General features: G+C 41.0%; 2 protein-coding genes across 4 annotated transcripts in view; one reads left to right on the top strand and one right to left on the bottom strand.

Moving 5' to 3' along the window:
- LOC129192308 (ras and Rab interactor 2-like) overlaps positions 1-8,698 on the top strand; it is a 51,780-nt gene extending 43,082 nt beyond the window's left edge. The window contains exons 11-13 of one of the 3 annotated variants that reach the window (XR_008573405.1): positions 58-221; positions 328-2,257; positions 4,290-8,698. Coding sequence is in view for 2 of the 3 variants with exons in the window: in XM_054796193.1 (XP_054652168.1) it covers positions 58-221; positions 328-729 (566 nt within the window). In the remaining variant the exon portion in view is untranslated. Of the gene's footprint in view, positions 1-57; positions 222-278 lie in introns of all 3 variants that reach the window. The other 2 variants (XM_054796193.1, XM_054796194.1) reach the window with 2 other exon arrangements.
- Positions 8,699-8,864: 166 nt separating this feature from the next.
- The window catches only part of LOC129192310 (sodium/potassium/calcium exchanger 3-like), a 95,601-nt gene continuing 89,238 nt past the window's right edge, over positions 8,865-15,227 (bottom strand). Inside the window, exon 17 of the mRNA XM_054796199.1 lies at positions 8,865-14,819. Coding sequence (XP_054652174.1) covers positions 14,670-14,819 — 150 coding nt within the window. The 3' untranslated portion in view covers positions 8,865-14,669. The remainder of the gene's footprint in view (positions 14,820-15,227) is intronic.

The following is a 15,227-nucleotide window of genomic DNA, read 5'->3' as shown; positions in this document are numbered from 1 at the left end:
CCTCGGCGTCGTTGAGTGTCTGTGTGTAACGCTCGTGTTGCGTGCGCTCGCGTCCAGGTGGCTACTATCTGACCAGTGCGTACGGAGCAATGTCTCTGATCCGCAACTTCCAGGAAGAGCAGGCGGCCAGGGTGCTGAGCTCTGACACCAGGAATACGCTCCGCCAGTGGCACCAGCGTCGCACCACTTTGCACTCTGCACCTTCCTTCGACGACTTCCAGGTACGTCCGACATTTTCTGGTTATGTTTAAAGAATAATGTCTGAGATAACATTTCAGGATTTGTGAAGAAATTGGATTTGCTGGCATGAGGGTGCTTCTTTCCCAGAATTACCTACGGGTGGCGCTGCAGGAGCTGGACAGCGGCTGCACTGCCAAGACCCTCCAGGTAGGACCCTACGCCAACGTGGAGGAGGTGTGTCAGCTTTGCGCCCACAAGTTCAAAGTGTTGGACCCTGACAACTACGGCTTGTTCCTGCTGACGGAGGGCAATAGCCAGCAGCTGGCGCCAGACACCCATCCTCAGAAGATCAAGGCGGAGCTGCACACCCGCCCGCAGGCTGCCCCCTTCCACTTTGTCTACCGCCGCTTGGACGGCGGCGGCACCACTGAGCCGTCAGCACCTCTCCGCCATCACACTGTGAACTCCGAACCCCAGGTCCATCTAAACCACCTCAGCACAGACCTTCCCAGCCCCTCCCCTGACTCAGGCCTCAGCCTGTCTTGTTAATGCAGACTCCTGATCTACCCAGTAGGGGACCGTGTGCACTTGCATATCTGTGACACATGGACCACAGGAACAACATGCCAGCAGGACTTCACCCTCTTAAACGGGGAAGGTTGGATCAGAAACACAAGTTCATGTTTTGTTCTTTGCTTCCTAGACAGGCAACAATGGCATGTGCCTTTAACCCATAAGAAGCCATTCACCGTCAAATGAGGGATAGAGCACATAGAAGAGACGTTCGTCATGTTTTTTGTCAAATGCGGTCGTCCCTCGCTATATTGCGGTTCGAATATCGCTCCCTCGTCAAATCGCGGTTTTCCATAAATGAACTAAAAAATGGTCACTGTTTGGTGGTCTATTATTAGTCAAAACATACTGAAATACCAGTGATATCTAGTATTCTGGTCACTAGTGATGTGTGATACCACTGATTTTGTTTCTTAGCCGATACGGAGTAACATTGGGGTTAGTATCAAAAAACAAATTCACCTTAAGTGTCTGGTAAATATATTATAGAATAGAGAATACAAGACATTTAATTCATGGATTAATTAAATACAATAATAATTGGAGGTAGTTATTTATTTATTTTAAACGCTGAAGTGTATTGAGGTAGCGGGGTGATTTACAATTTAGCTAAGCTAATATACAACAACAGAAAAAACAGGACAAAACCATACAAAATATGTGAAATTGTGTTTTAATATTAAAATGAAAAGAAATGATTAACTATTAAGAACTACGATAAGAAGGAAACTTGATTCACAGTTCACATATGGCTCTGTTTGCGATCGTTTTAGCCAAACATTATCTCAAATGACTGAAGTATGAACATTTTTAAGATTTTAAGAGCATGAACAGCTGGCATCGGATGTGTCTATATTTCGGTATCCATCCGCACAGCACTAGCAATGACTTTCTCTTTATGAAAGCCGATTCTTTTGCCTCGGCTCACTAAAAAGAGACGGCTCTTTCGGCTCCCAAGTGGCTCCTTTTTTTGTTGTCTTATTTTTTACCAAATTGTGTCAAATGAATGACTAATGTAAAAAATACATGATATCAAATGTTTCTTATTTAAATGGATTTTCAAACCTAAATGAACAGCTACAAAAACATATAATATTGTAAAATACAAACCAAAGACCCATCTCAATCGAGAAATCAGGTGAAAATAGGTCAAATCTCTTCATGCTAATTTCTCGCGAACGAATCGGCTCCGAGAGCACCACAGTGTGTTTAACCGCACCCCTCCCCCTGCTCCGTGTGGAGAGAGACGCTGCTGCACATCTTGACCAATGACATTCGGCTTTAACAGAAAAAAAGATGAGGAAAATAAATGATCGGCTCCTGTCGTTCATTTCAAAGAGCCGGCTCATACAGCCAATTCGTTCGCGACTGACACGTCACTTGTGGTGACACAAAACGTTGAGACATTATCTTACATGACTTTAACACTGCATGAAATTAGCCGTGGAATGTCCAACTCGATCAAGTGAAAAAAAGCCCCCAACCCCCGTCCCTTGTGGCAGTGGTAAGTTTTTGGATGCGTAAGTTTATAAGAAATCAAGTCGAGGCTAAATGGTTAGCTCGCTAGCTTGTTGGCTCGCTAGCTAGCTGTCTCTAGTCCCTGGAACATAAGAGTTGCAATGTGGTGTAAACAATAACAGAGGTGACTATATGGGTGGTATTTCAAGGCAAAACTGTCTTCAATGGCTTATTTTCGCTGATTCTATCTACTATATTGGGTAACAGGAATGTAAAGGTGGCCATGTGGATGTTATTTCATTTCTAGATACAAAAATATTCCATTAATGAAGAAATAATCCTATAGTTAATGTTATTTTTCACAGCAAAAAATAAGTGACAGGAGCACCTCAAGGCTAAAATCCCGATAGTGATATTTAGCTAGCTTGTTTTCTTTGAATTCATTGAAGAAATATAGTAAATAGAGTTGAATTGTAATATTTCACACCCTGTTAAAGCATTACAATTGTTAAATGGATTTAAAATGTATGGAACCCCGTTTCCGCCACTGGAAGAAAAAAAATATCCCAATGGTACGTCATAATTATGAGATGAAAAAGTTCTAATTAGGAGATAGAAACTCCACATGTGGCGAGTGGCGTGTGCTGAAGGCTCCAGTGAAGAAGGCTGCACATGCTCAGTTTGAATCATCATTGGGACTTTCCACCTCATAATTTCAACCTTTTATATCATCATTTTGACATTTTATCTCATAATTATGACACTTTATCTATAAATTTTGACTTTTTATTTCAATATTTCTGCTCTTGGATCTCAATATTCACTTTCCTATCTGATACGTATGACGTTTTATCTCATAATTAAGATTGATCTCATAATTTAGACCTTTCATCTCATAATTAAGACATCTCGTAATTATGACTTTTTATTTCATAATTAAGACTTACCTCATATTTTTGACTTTTTCTCGTATTTTTGACTTTTTACATCTTGTAATAGACTTTATATCATGTAATTTCAACATTTTATCTCATAATTAAGACTTGTTATCTTACAATTAAGACTTACCTCATAATTTTGACTTTTTCTCATCTTTTTGACTTTTTTTTATCTTGTAATAGACTTTACTTTCTGGTAATTTCAACATTTTATCTAACTAATTGACTTTTTAGCTCATAATTTCGACTATTTAACTCATAACTATGACTTTTTATCTAAAAATTTTGACTTTTTATCTCATAACTAAGACTTTTTTTACCTCAAAATGTTGACTTTTTATCTCGTAATTCAGACTCATAATTTTTACTTTTTATGTCATATTTTCGACTTTTTATCTTGTAATTTGCATTTTTTTCTCACATATATGACTTTTCCTGGAAATTTCTACTCTTTGACATCATAATTTAGTTTCCTATCAGGATTTTCTAATCTCCTAATTTCAATTGAACTCATAGTATTGACTTTTTATCTCAAAATTTGGACTTTTTTTGACGTACCATAGGGATATTTTGGAAAAAAAAGCATTTGCAATGACACCCCCATTTTGGGACAGTCACGTGACAACCACTCCTGAGTGGCTCCTAAACGCCCCTAAGGGACGTGATGAGTTCAAGTGGAGCACAAAGCCTGTATAGGACGCATTTCACGTGCTTGTGGCTTCTTGTGGGTTAAAAATAAAAGTGCCTAGCGACAGATGACGTCAACAAGATGTAATAAGCGCATTTCAGTTGCTGGTAAACTGCTTCCATGTGTCGTCCAGCGACACCCAGTGGTTGTTGACGTTCACTACAGGTGTGCTTGGCAGTCTTCTGTAGATTTCTATATTTACTCCGTAGAAATGACAATTCTGTGCATACAACTGCCAAATCGTTGCGTTATCATTATTATTATTATTATCATCTTCCTCACTACTATAAGGAATGATATCATGCAGCTACCTAACACGTTTAACAGCATTAATATTGCAAGTCATGTGGATCATGCACATCTTTTTGCCAGTCAGTGGTTGAGCCTACTAATGTTACTGGGAGTTAGCATGTTGCTATTCTATTCTATGTTGCATCTTCATCTTCCTTCAGGTCTGTCATGGAGGACCAACACCTCAGGCTGGCTGCATTGTTGCACTTCTCTGCTGCTGAAACATCTATTGGTCCTAATCAATAAACAAATAGGGATGTCCCGATCCACATTTTTTGGCCTCCGATCCGATTTGTTTTATAGTCTTGCCGATCCGGTTCAGATCCATTTTTTATTTTTTTGTTAAAAACATGAATTTGTTATGAAAATATTGCTGAATGTACTTTTTATGACAAAGCATGTGTGGCTTTTGTAGCAAACCTCTGAGTCAGATCTCTAATCCAATAAAAGTCCACTCAATAAAACATGAAATTGGAAAAAATGAGTCTGTAAAATACGTTTAAATACATACAAATACTAATTTGGCATGGTTATAGATCAATTTGTGGTGTGATTTAGAATATATGACATATGACATATGATATGATATATGAAACAACCAGCAGCACTTCCCATGCGAGCTCCCCGCACCATGACACAGCAGTAGCAGTAGCTGTAGCTACGGCGTGAAACTAACTTCGCGCGGTACGCCGCAGACATGTCTACCTGGCGGTGTTGGGTTTTCTTCTTGTTGTGGGGGGCGGGAGTCGAGTGGCAACCGGTTTTGAGGCCCATCACCGCACGTGCCGTGTTGGGAGTGTGGCAACCTCATTATCCGAAAAATACAGCGGAACGGCAGCCGATCCCGATCTTGAAGATGGGATCGGGACATCCTTAGTGACAAATAAAGCTTTTCATACTGACGAGTTGAAAAATGGCCAGTTTCACCGTGAGCGACGGCTAGCAATGGTGAGGAAAAGACGTTTTGTGTTAAAAGGAAAAAAAGTTTCTCCGTGATCAAGGGTGAGGTTGGTGCTGTAATTTCCATGCAGTCTGAGGCCTGCTACTATCTGTACACTCTACTTGAAGTGCATCTTATTTGCGCGAGCAAATGAAAATACAGTAGAACCTGTCGACGTCGACATAAGCGGTTGTCGACGTAACCGGAAGTAGCCATTGCTTATACATTTACTTGTAAGACATAAGGAAAATGGGTGATAATACAGGATTTTTGTTTTGTTTTCCTCCATTTGTGCATATATTCATTTAGATTCTAGTGTTTTCATATACTTTGATAGTTTTGATATTGGAAGTTGACTTTGCACTGAACAGGAAGTGACTGACGACGCTATAACACGTGTCGAAATAAACCAGTGATGTCCAAAGTGCGGCCCCGGCGGCCATTTGGGGCCCACGGCTCTCTTTTATTGGCACATTCTAAAAATATACAGTAATTTAAGAAGAAAAAACTGCAAAAATGGAAAAATGCAGTAATTTTACAAGAATATATTAAAATACTATGAGAAAAAGGTAATCTTGAGTCGCGATTTTACGGGAATAATGTAATATTATGAGGAAAAGTAACATTTCAGTAGCATAACATTGAAATATTAAGGAAAAAAGATGTTTAAAAAAGAACCCATATTAAAACAAAGTAATTTTTGGAAAATTAGGTAAAGAGTTCTAGCAACTTCCACATTTTTCAACCAATTCAGACCATTCCAACATTAAAACATTCAACTAATTAAGGAAATTCATGCCATTTTCCACATACCAAGCATTCCCACTTAGCTTGACATTCCAATTTTGGAATGCAAAATGCCTTTGATTTAAAGAGTTGTAACTATTGTGTTTCCACATTTGTCAACCATTTCAGACCTTTCCAAAGTTAAAATTCTCAACTCATTCGGGACATGCGCTATCCTGTTAGGTGTTAGCATGCCAATGTTAGCATTGCTAGCATGTTAACATTAGCATAGTAGCATTTTTAGCCATTTTCACAGGTAGGCACTTTTATATAAAGACTTAGCACTATCATGCTAGCTGTTAGCATGCTAATGTTAGCATGTTAGCATTTCTAGCTATTTTCATGGTTAGACATATATAAACACTTAGTACTATCATGCTATGTTATCACGCTAATGTTAGCATGTTAGCATAGTAGCATTTTTAGCCATTTTCATTCATTATATATTATGCTAGGTGTTAACGGTAGCATGTTAGCATTGCTACCATGCTAACATTAGCAATATAAATATGTAGATAAAATAAATGTAGGACTAATTTTTATGGTGTAAATCACAATATGGGGGAACTATGGCGCTGGGCGGAAGTCTGCGCTCTCCGAGTGTTTTTCTAGTTATCGACCTGTTTTTTTTTGGTTTTTTTATTGTTCGATTAATCAATTTATCGATTATTGTGACAGGCCTAATGTCGACTTAAGCAGGCACTTTTTAGTAACAGCAAGAACACAGCAGACCAGGACTTGATGAGTTGATCTCCAAGAGGTGGGTTTTTGACGTAAACAGGTCCCACTGTGCTGATACCGCACAGATCATCAGGGACGTTGGGGGCTAAGGGGTGAAAAGTTAGGACAATTCCAAGGGTCCATGACTGACAGGGGCCCCGGTAAATAGCTAAAATAATTTTGCTATCTAGTTGTGATTTTTTTTTTTCATTTTAGAAAACGATTTTCAAAATCTTTCATTTGCTAGTAATCAGATAAATATCCACATTGACCAAAAGTTCATTTCCATATGAACCAGTGGAGAGTCGAACCCGGATCTTCCAGATCTCCTATGTGGCCAGCATGCTAACCACTAGGCCACTGTGCAACGCCAAATATAAATAAAAACATCATAAATCCAAATAAAATGCTCCACAGGTTTTCTTACTTGTAGTAAAGACATCTTTATTAATGCTCTGGTAGCAAAATGATCTCTAAAATGACATTTGAAACATCGAAACACAAAGCGGTCGTCAAACACTCCGACAATCCAATCAACCAAGCAAGCATGCGGGCTTCAAACTCAATCCAGTGCCAGGACCCTGACTCCCATCCAAATAGACATGAATATTTACCATCAAATATTTTTTATTGGATGTTGAAATACTGTACCTCCATGCCAGTAAACAAGAACACAAGGAGAGTACAATCTAGAATCTATGAAAATATATTCAACAAATATACAGATCGAGACAAAATATATCTACATTTACACCTATTATGTACATATCATACACCTGCACACATGAATTGGACATATTTTCATTGCTGTGGTCGTTTGCTTCAGCGAAAATTGTTTTGGTGTGACGGACATGTCAAGAATAGCAGCGGAGACACATTTTCAAATCATTTGTTCAACAGTTTGATTTATGGTAAAGTGCGTGGTAGAAAGATGATCTCAATGACTGATACGACAACACAAGCACTGGCTTATTGCGATATCAAACTAGGGATGGGCGATTTCTACAATCATTTCTTGATTGACTGTTTTTAACTAATAATTCACAAGTTGTACACAAAAATCTATTGTCTATGTACGGTATTATGGTTAAGAGATGGGAGAATCCGTCGGACTGTCCTGAACTCTGGTATGACGCCAGCAGTCAACAGTATCTCTGCGGGTAGCAGCCAAGGAGTGAACCTAACCCCAACTTACCCAAACCCCAACCCTAACCCCCTAACTCGGGGGGATCCAAACTTTTTTTCCAGTGAGGGCCACATCCTGAAAAATGAAAAAATGCAACTTTGCCACTTTGATATTTTGATATCTTTGTCATATCCTGTAGGTGAAAAGCCTATTAGTGGTATCAGCTTCACTCTTTGCTTTTTTACCCCCTTTTTTGCAGTTTTTTTTAAACTATAGCTTTAATTTTCCAACTATTTCAACATTCTTCTTTAATAATCTTCACACATGTGATCTCGTAATATTTTGACTTTATTCCCATATTTTTACTTTTTCCCCAACCTGATTTTTCAAAAATGACAACTTAATTTTGTTGTGTTTGTTTCTCACATCATTACGACTTTTGAAAAAGAACTACTTAACGACACAATGTTTACATTTCTTTAATAGTTCATCTGTATGCAACTAAAATTGGTTTATTCTCATCAAATTGTGAGCTTTTTTTCTCATTAGAATAAGGCCTTTTTTCTCGTAATATTTTAACTTTATTCTGGTAAAATTGCCGCTTCTTAGTTTTTATTTTCCAGCTATTTCAACTTCTCTCTTGTAAATATTTGTAATTATTTGTAATTATGACTTTATTCCCATAATATTTTGACTTTATTTGACTTTTTCCGCAACCTTATTTCCCCCCAGATTCTTCATTCACTGTTTTTTTTCTGATATTCCAACTTTTTAAAAATAACTAAGTAAAAATGTATATTTTTTCTCAAATATTTCAATATTAAGGAAGTATTTTTTTAATTCATTTTTCCTGATAATAATCAGAGTTTCTTCTCATAAAATTGTGCCTTTTTCCTCTTAATATTTTGACTTTATTCTCATAACATTCTAACTTTGTTTTGCAACCTAATTTTTGCAGTGAAAAAAATACTACTTCATTTGTTGTGTTCTTAGTTTCTCATAATATTACGACTTTAAAAAGAATATTTTTTTTTCTTTTCTATGCTACTTAAATGATGTTATTTTTCCACATAATATTACCTATTTTTTTTGGTAAAATTCTGCCTTTTTCCTCTTAATATTCTTTTACTTTATTCGGGAAAAATTATTGCCATTTTTTTGCTGATTTTTTAAAAAAGTTTTCTTATTTAATTGCATTTTTAGAACGTACGGCTAGGCCAATAAAAAAAAAACAACGAACTGCAGTTTGGACGTCACTGCTCCAACCTCTGACCTCAACCCATAACCCTTAATCTTAACCCTAAACCCTAAATCTACCCCTAACTGTAAATCTAGCCCCTAAACCCAAAACCTGACAAGAACCCTAAACCAATCCCTAACCCCTAAACCCCCACCGCCACCCCCACCCCTTGCCTAAAGACCAAACCATAGAGAAATCTTTCTGCATTTCTCTTTTTGTTGTAATTAAAGAATCAATAAAATATACGTACATTATATACATACGTTATACCGACACGTTTAATTCATAATTACATTTTTTTAAAAAAACTGTGGAAGTCTTCATGATCAAAACGAGACTTTAAAGGGATAGTTTGGATTTTAGGACATGAAGTTCTACCACGTCCCCATCAGCAGTGTCGTGCATCAATGGTGAGCCGCCCCCCACTTTGCACAGTATGTGTTCCATGTGTTTCCTTGCGTGGGTGAAGTCTGCGGAACACGTACACAGCAATGGACAAGCGGCAGCGCGCAGTGATACCACGCGTGTGAAATGAACGCAAGCGATTGTTATGTCTGATTGTTTCCAGGAGGCATTTTTGTGATGCAAATGTATTACTCTTTTCAACGCATATTGTTTTGAGAAGCCACACTTTTTACTTAAGTGGCCCCACCAGCTAACCGGAACTACTTTCCACATCATCAAAATCTGACCAGAACTGGGCTCACGGTACCGAGTGGGGGGGGGGGGGGGGGTAAGTCACTGTTGATGCACTACACTGTTGACAACTTCATGCCAAAAAATGGCCATCTATCCCTTTAACTATGTTATTGTTCTGTGGCAAAATGAAAGTCCTGTTTATATAGAACATTATTTTATTAATCTTTTATCTTTTAACTGTTCCGGTGTCCAGAACACACGCCGTTTCTTTTAAGTCTTCCTATTCAAAGAGTGATATTCACACATTGGTACGACTATGATTATTGCATTACATCAAACCTAAAGACTTTTGAATGCTGGTTTCTTCCAGCATGTCCAGCATGTATTTATGGGGAAAAAAGAATCCATCCATTCGCTCAGCTTCTTCCGCTTATCCGAGGGCGGGTTGCCCAGACTCCCCTCTCCCCGGTTACTTCGCCCAGCTTCTCCCGGCAGATCCCGAGGCATTCCCAGGCCAGTTTAGAGAAACAGTCTCGACCAAAGTGTCCTGGCTTTTCCCCGAGGCTTGCAAACCGGTTGGATGTGCCCTGAACACCTCCCGAGGGAGGGGTTCGGCAGGCATCCCGACCAGATGCCCGAGCCACCTCATCTGGCTCCTCTCAATGTGAAGGGGCAATGTTTCCAGGCCAATTGAGAGACATAGTCTCTCCAACGTGTCCTGGGTCTTCCCAGAGGCCTCCTACCAGTTAGATGTGCCCCAAGGAGAGGCGTCTGAAAGGCATCCCAACCAGATGCCCGAGCCACCTCATCTGGCTCCTCTCAATGTGGAGGAGCAGCCTTCCCAGGCCAGTTGAGAGACACAGTCGTGTCCTGGGTCTTCCCCAAGGCCTGCGAAACGTTAGAATGTGCCCTGAACACCTCCCTAGTGAGGTGTCCACGAGGCATCCTGACCAGATGCCCGAGCCACATCCTCGGGCTCCTCTCAATGTGGAGTTTCTCCCAGATGATCCCTGAGAACCCAGCCGCTCTACGGAGAAAACTCATTTCAGCCGCTTGTCCCCACGATCTTGTCCTTTCTGCCACTAGGAAGATCTACGTAGGAACGTAGATCGACTGGTAAATTGAGAGCTTTGCCTTTCGGCTCAGCTCCCTCATCACCACAATGAACCGATGAAGGGTTTGCGTCACTGCACACGCCACTCCATTCTGCCTGTCAACCTCATGTTCTATCCTTCCCTCACTTGTGAACGAGACCCCGAGGTACTTAAACGCCTCCTGATGGAGGAGCCGTGCAGCCGTGAACCATGGACTCGGACTCGGAGGTGCTGATTCTCATCCCAGCCGCTTCACACTCAGCTGTGAACCGATCCACGGCCCGATGAAGCCAGCAGGACCACATCATCTGCAAAAAGCAGAAAGCCAATCCTGCAGCCACCAAACCAGGAACCCCTCAACTCCCAGGCTGCGCTTAGACATTCTCTTCATAAAAGTGGGGAACAGAATTGAAAAAAGAACTCATAAACAATTTGTAGATACATGATCTGGCAACAGGCCATTGACAATGTCCTTTAAAAAGGAACGATGATGGATTTGGTGGAAAGAGAGGGAAAAGAGCTGAGCATGTTTCTGAAAGTTGCAAACACTGCATGAGCATACTGTGCAAGAGTTTCAACAGGTGTGGAAGAAGTGGAAATTTTGCGCCACTCAATGGAGATGAACTACTTTGCACATGCTCTAAAAACCAGTACAAATATCCATGTAGCACAAACCTACCAAATCTGGACAAATCTACAGGTGATACAAAATACAACGTTTCTGGACTGATAAAAGTCCCACCTATGACTTCTTTAGGTGGGACGTGTGTCCACCAAATGAGGAGCAGCAGTCCATTTAGCTCCGTACGTCGCATGACGACTCCATCCTGGCGTCGCTCTGCATCAAAAGTGCTTCATCTTACAAGGAAAGACATCCTTATAATCAGCGTGCTTATTGAAGGACGACACAGAGCCACCCAGATGCCTTCCCCCAAAGCTACTTTAGGCTCTTCAGTGCAAGGTTGGCCTGCTTTGGACTTATCCTAACACAAACACACAGTCAAATCCAACTCATTCAAAAACAGCAAAACCACGTCAAGAGAAAACATCCGCAAAGACGTCTTTCTGACCTCAAGAGGAGATTTTAGTGACCCTGACACCAGAAATAAACCCGCTTTGGGCCCCGTGACCTCCAGAGGCGAAATGTGCGTTTGACATTTATAAATAATACATGAGCCGCCGAGGGCTATTTACAGAAAACTATTTACAAAAGGGAACAGCAAGCTGTCTCTATAAAGCCAATAAATTCATCTGACATACAAAACATAGCTACAGCAGCTGTCACACTAATAATAATGTTAAGAAAAATAATGCCCTGTTTGGATATTATTGGAATTATGCTTCAATCTTAAAATGTCCATTATTCCATGGCCCAGTGGCTCATCTGGAGAACAAATCTTCAGATTATTCATTTCCAATCAGATCAGTGCTACAGCCTTCTACTCCCACATAGCACATACAGTATAAGACAGGGGTCGGCAACCCGCGGCTCATCAGCCTCCTTGTTGCGGCTCCCTTCGCACACCCAAGTAGGGGAAATGTGCATTTTCGAAATGAACTGCAAGTCCGTGAATGCGTTCAGCCTGCGTTCTGACTGCCGATTGGATGAGCAAGGGGGGGTTTGCTTGTGCTTCCAGCGAGTCTCACTGCGCGGGAGAGGAAAACAAGGTGAGGGAGTTTTGAGTTGAGTCAAGTCAAGCAAGTTACTGCGCAGTAAAATAAAACCGTGTAATTACCGGGAGCATAGCATCGTGTTTTAGAATGCAAAGCGCACTGTTGCTGTGTGCTTGGAGTCCGTGACACGCTCATGGGAGGCAGACAGTGCCGTGTGCCGTGGCAGCAGGCAGTACGCTCACCAGAAAAATCTTTACATTTGTCGCTAGTCGCTATTGAGAAAATTTTTATTGGGTTTGGAAAGTCGCCAGATTTAGCGAGAAAATCGCCAAGTTGGCAACACGGGGCTGCACATGAGATGGGAAGCCATTCACAGATGGAAAATACATAGGGCTGTCACGATAACAAATTTTGCTGGTCGATAATTGTGCTACAAATTATCGTCGATCATCGATATTATTAACATCATTATTTAGACCATTTTTAAATAATTTCTATGGCATAAAATGTATGCCATATAACTGTATTGAATGAGCGTATTGTCTGTGAGCGCGCACGATTTTGTGCTATTTACATTGCCGTCAAAACGCCTCAGTAAGCGACGAAGGCTCTGCTGCACCTCCAGCGGTATTTTTTTCCCCTGAAAATGGAAAAGGATGGCTGTGTGTCGTATGTGCAAATGTTTCATTTGAACAAATGCGACATTTCGGTTTGTCTGTGTTCATGCCCTCGCCTTGTTCATTCTGTTTCAAACCAAAATATTCCCACAACGGGGCTGTCGGCTGTGGCCTTCGCCTCGGAAGCCATCACATCTGTGCCTTCATTCATGTTAGCGTAGGCTGGCTCACGCGGCTAACTGCTAACCCTCTGTATCCACTCACTAGTAGCCCCGCTTCCACCAAGAAGCTGAATGAGAGGAGGGCTCACTCTCTCCGTTCATTCACTACAGAACCAATGCGCACAGACAGATGCAGAGGGAACCCTCTTGTCATCCAGCCTGTGTGGCACAGAGAAACACGCATCAAACACGCATGTATGCACATGTCAATTTATCGAGGCCGGCAAAATGATCGACTTCTTTTTTTTTCATTTACAGATTATCGTGACAGGCCTTACATGAAAGAACCATTCATAAAAATATCAGCTCATCTATTTTCCAAATGAAAAAATAAACAGGAAATGATTTAGAAAATAAAATAATGCCTCTCTTTGCAAAGACAGTCAAGGACAGGACAAATGGAACGGTTATTGATGGCAATTCAATGCAGGCATAAACGTTATTGAGCAAAAACGTGAACTCTGGACTCTTTTTTTATCGTAAAGGTGGCTACAGTTTGTTTGAATTTGACACAAATATGGGAACCAGTCAGTAAGACTCACGGAGTTAAGTGTTGATATTATGTCAGGGTAGGCCTACAGTACACGTGTAGGCGCACTTCTGTTTGTTGAATTTTGGGGTAACATTTGAAAAAGATGACAATTTTTACAAGTTTATAAGCAGTGTGATGTTTTTTTGTTTTGTTTTTCACTGGAAGAGGAGGCAAAATGGCTTTTTTGGTGGGAAAGGTTGCCGACCCCTGGTATAAGATGACCCCAAACATAAGACAACAATACACAAAAGAAAAAGATTGTATCCCATAATGAGGAAGCCATGGTGATGCTTTCAATGTGTTCAAATGTGTCCTATACAGCTTTTACCTGACGTCTAGGAAACACTTTTGAAGGGCTGGTCATGTGACTAATGCAGGATATGGCTTCCCCACAATGGCAGCGTGTCCAGCTCATTTCCAACAACTTCATTTTTTGCCATGACAGCTCATTTTAAAGCAATTTAACCAACAATGGACTAACATAAAAAGCGGCTTTCTCATTGCAACGAGGGGTCAAATATGACGTGAATTCATACATCACAAGCTAGGAAAATATTGCTATCGGGCTTTCTAGCGTTCAGATTGCTATGGAAGAGCCTGACGTATTTACACGTTGAATAAATCTCTACACCCCGGCTTATACTCGGGTCAACACGGCGTTGTGACGTATGGATGTAAATGTAGCAGCCAGTGAAGGTTTCAAAATAAATGTCCTCTTGCTCCTGTCGTCCCGTGACGGGTCCTCACTGCCGCCAGTCCTCCTTGTATGCTGGTGGACACAGACCAGCGGAGCTCCATATTGCACTGATAACACGTAGTACTGTAGTACTACTACATAAATACGAGAACAAAATCATCAACGTGGGTCAACAGTTGCACATCTGTCTTCCTGGTAATTACATGCCATTTGCAATCCTGGTGTCAGACACCATCACCTGTTTCATTTCAAGCTTGAGTGTGTGCCTGTATTAATGTGTGTGTGTGTGCGCGTGTGTGTGTGTGTGTGGCTGTGTCAGTCATCCCTGCAGGTTGGCAGGTTGACAAAGATGAAGATGTTGTACTCAATGAGGCAGGAGAAGCACAAGAAGACGGCGTAGAGGAGGAGACACGTGAGGCCGAGACGTCTGTCCAGTGTCCACTTGTTGAGGTGAACTCCCATGACCTGGACACACACACAGACACACACACGCACACACACACACGCGTGCGTTAAAAGAAATCAGAGAAAATGTAACCAAACAGAAAGAACAAATTAAAACTAGGGAAAACACAATGTCATGTCCCACACTGCAATGTTGTATATCGATATCGCTATTAATCCGATACCGAAACGACCCATCTTTCTTGTGACAGTTACAGTGTCGTTGACCTAGCGCACGTGGAACACGCAGGTGCAGCATAATACGGTAGCACGACCACGCTTCCTTTCAACTCACGTCCAAAGTGCGGACTTCAAACTGCCTGCCGGTCTTTAAATGGTGAAAATGAGTCAAGCAAAAGCGGGCTGATGATCGATAACGTTCACCCTGATTTCGTCTATTGTGTCGTCACTGTAGCAAAACAGGCAATG

Source organism: Dunckerocampus dactyliophorus, chromosome 13 (assembly GCF_027744805.1).
Source record: "Dunckerocampus dactyliophorus isolate RoL2022-P2 chromosome 13, RoL_Ddac_1.1, whole genome shotgun sequence".
Classification (NCBI taxonomy): Eukaryota; Metazoa; Chordata; class Actinopteri; order Syngnathiformes; family Syngnathidae; genus Dunckerocampus; species Dunckerocampus dactyliophorus.
The sequence above is the reverse complement of the archived record's forward strand: the minus strand, read 5'-3'. Positions and strand labels throughout refer to the sequence as shown.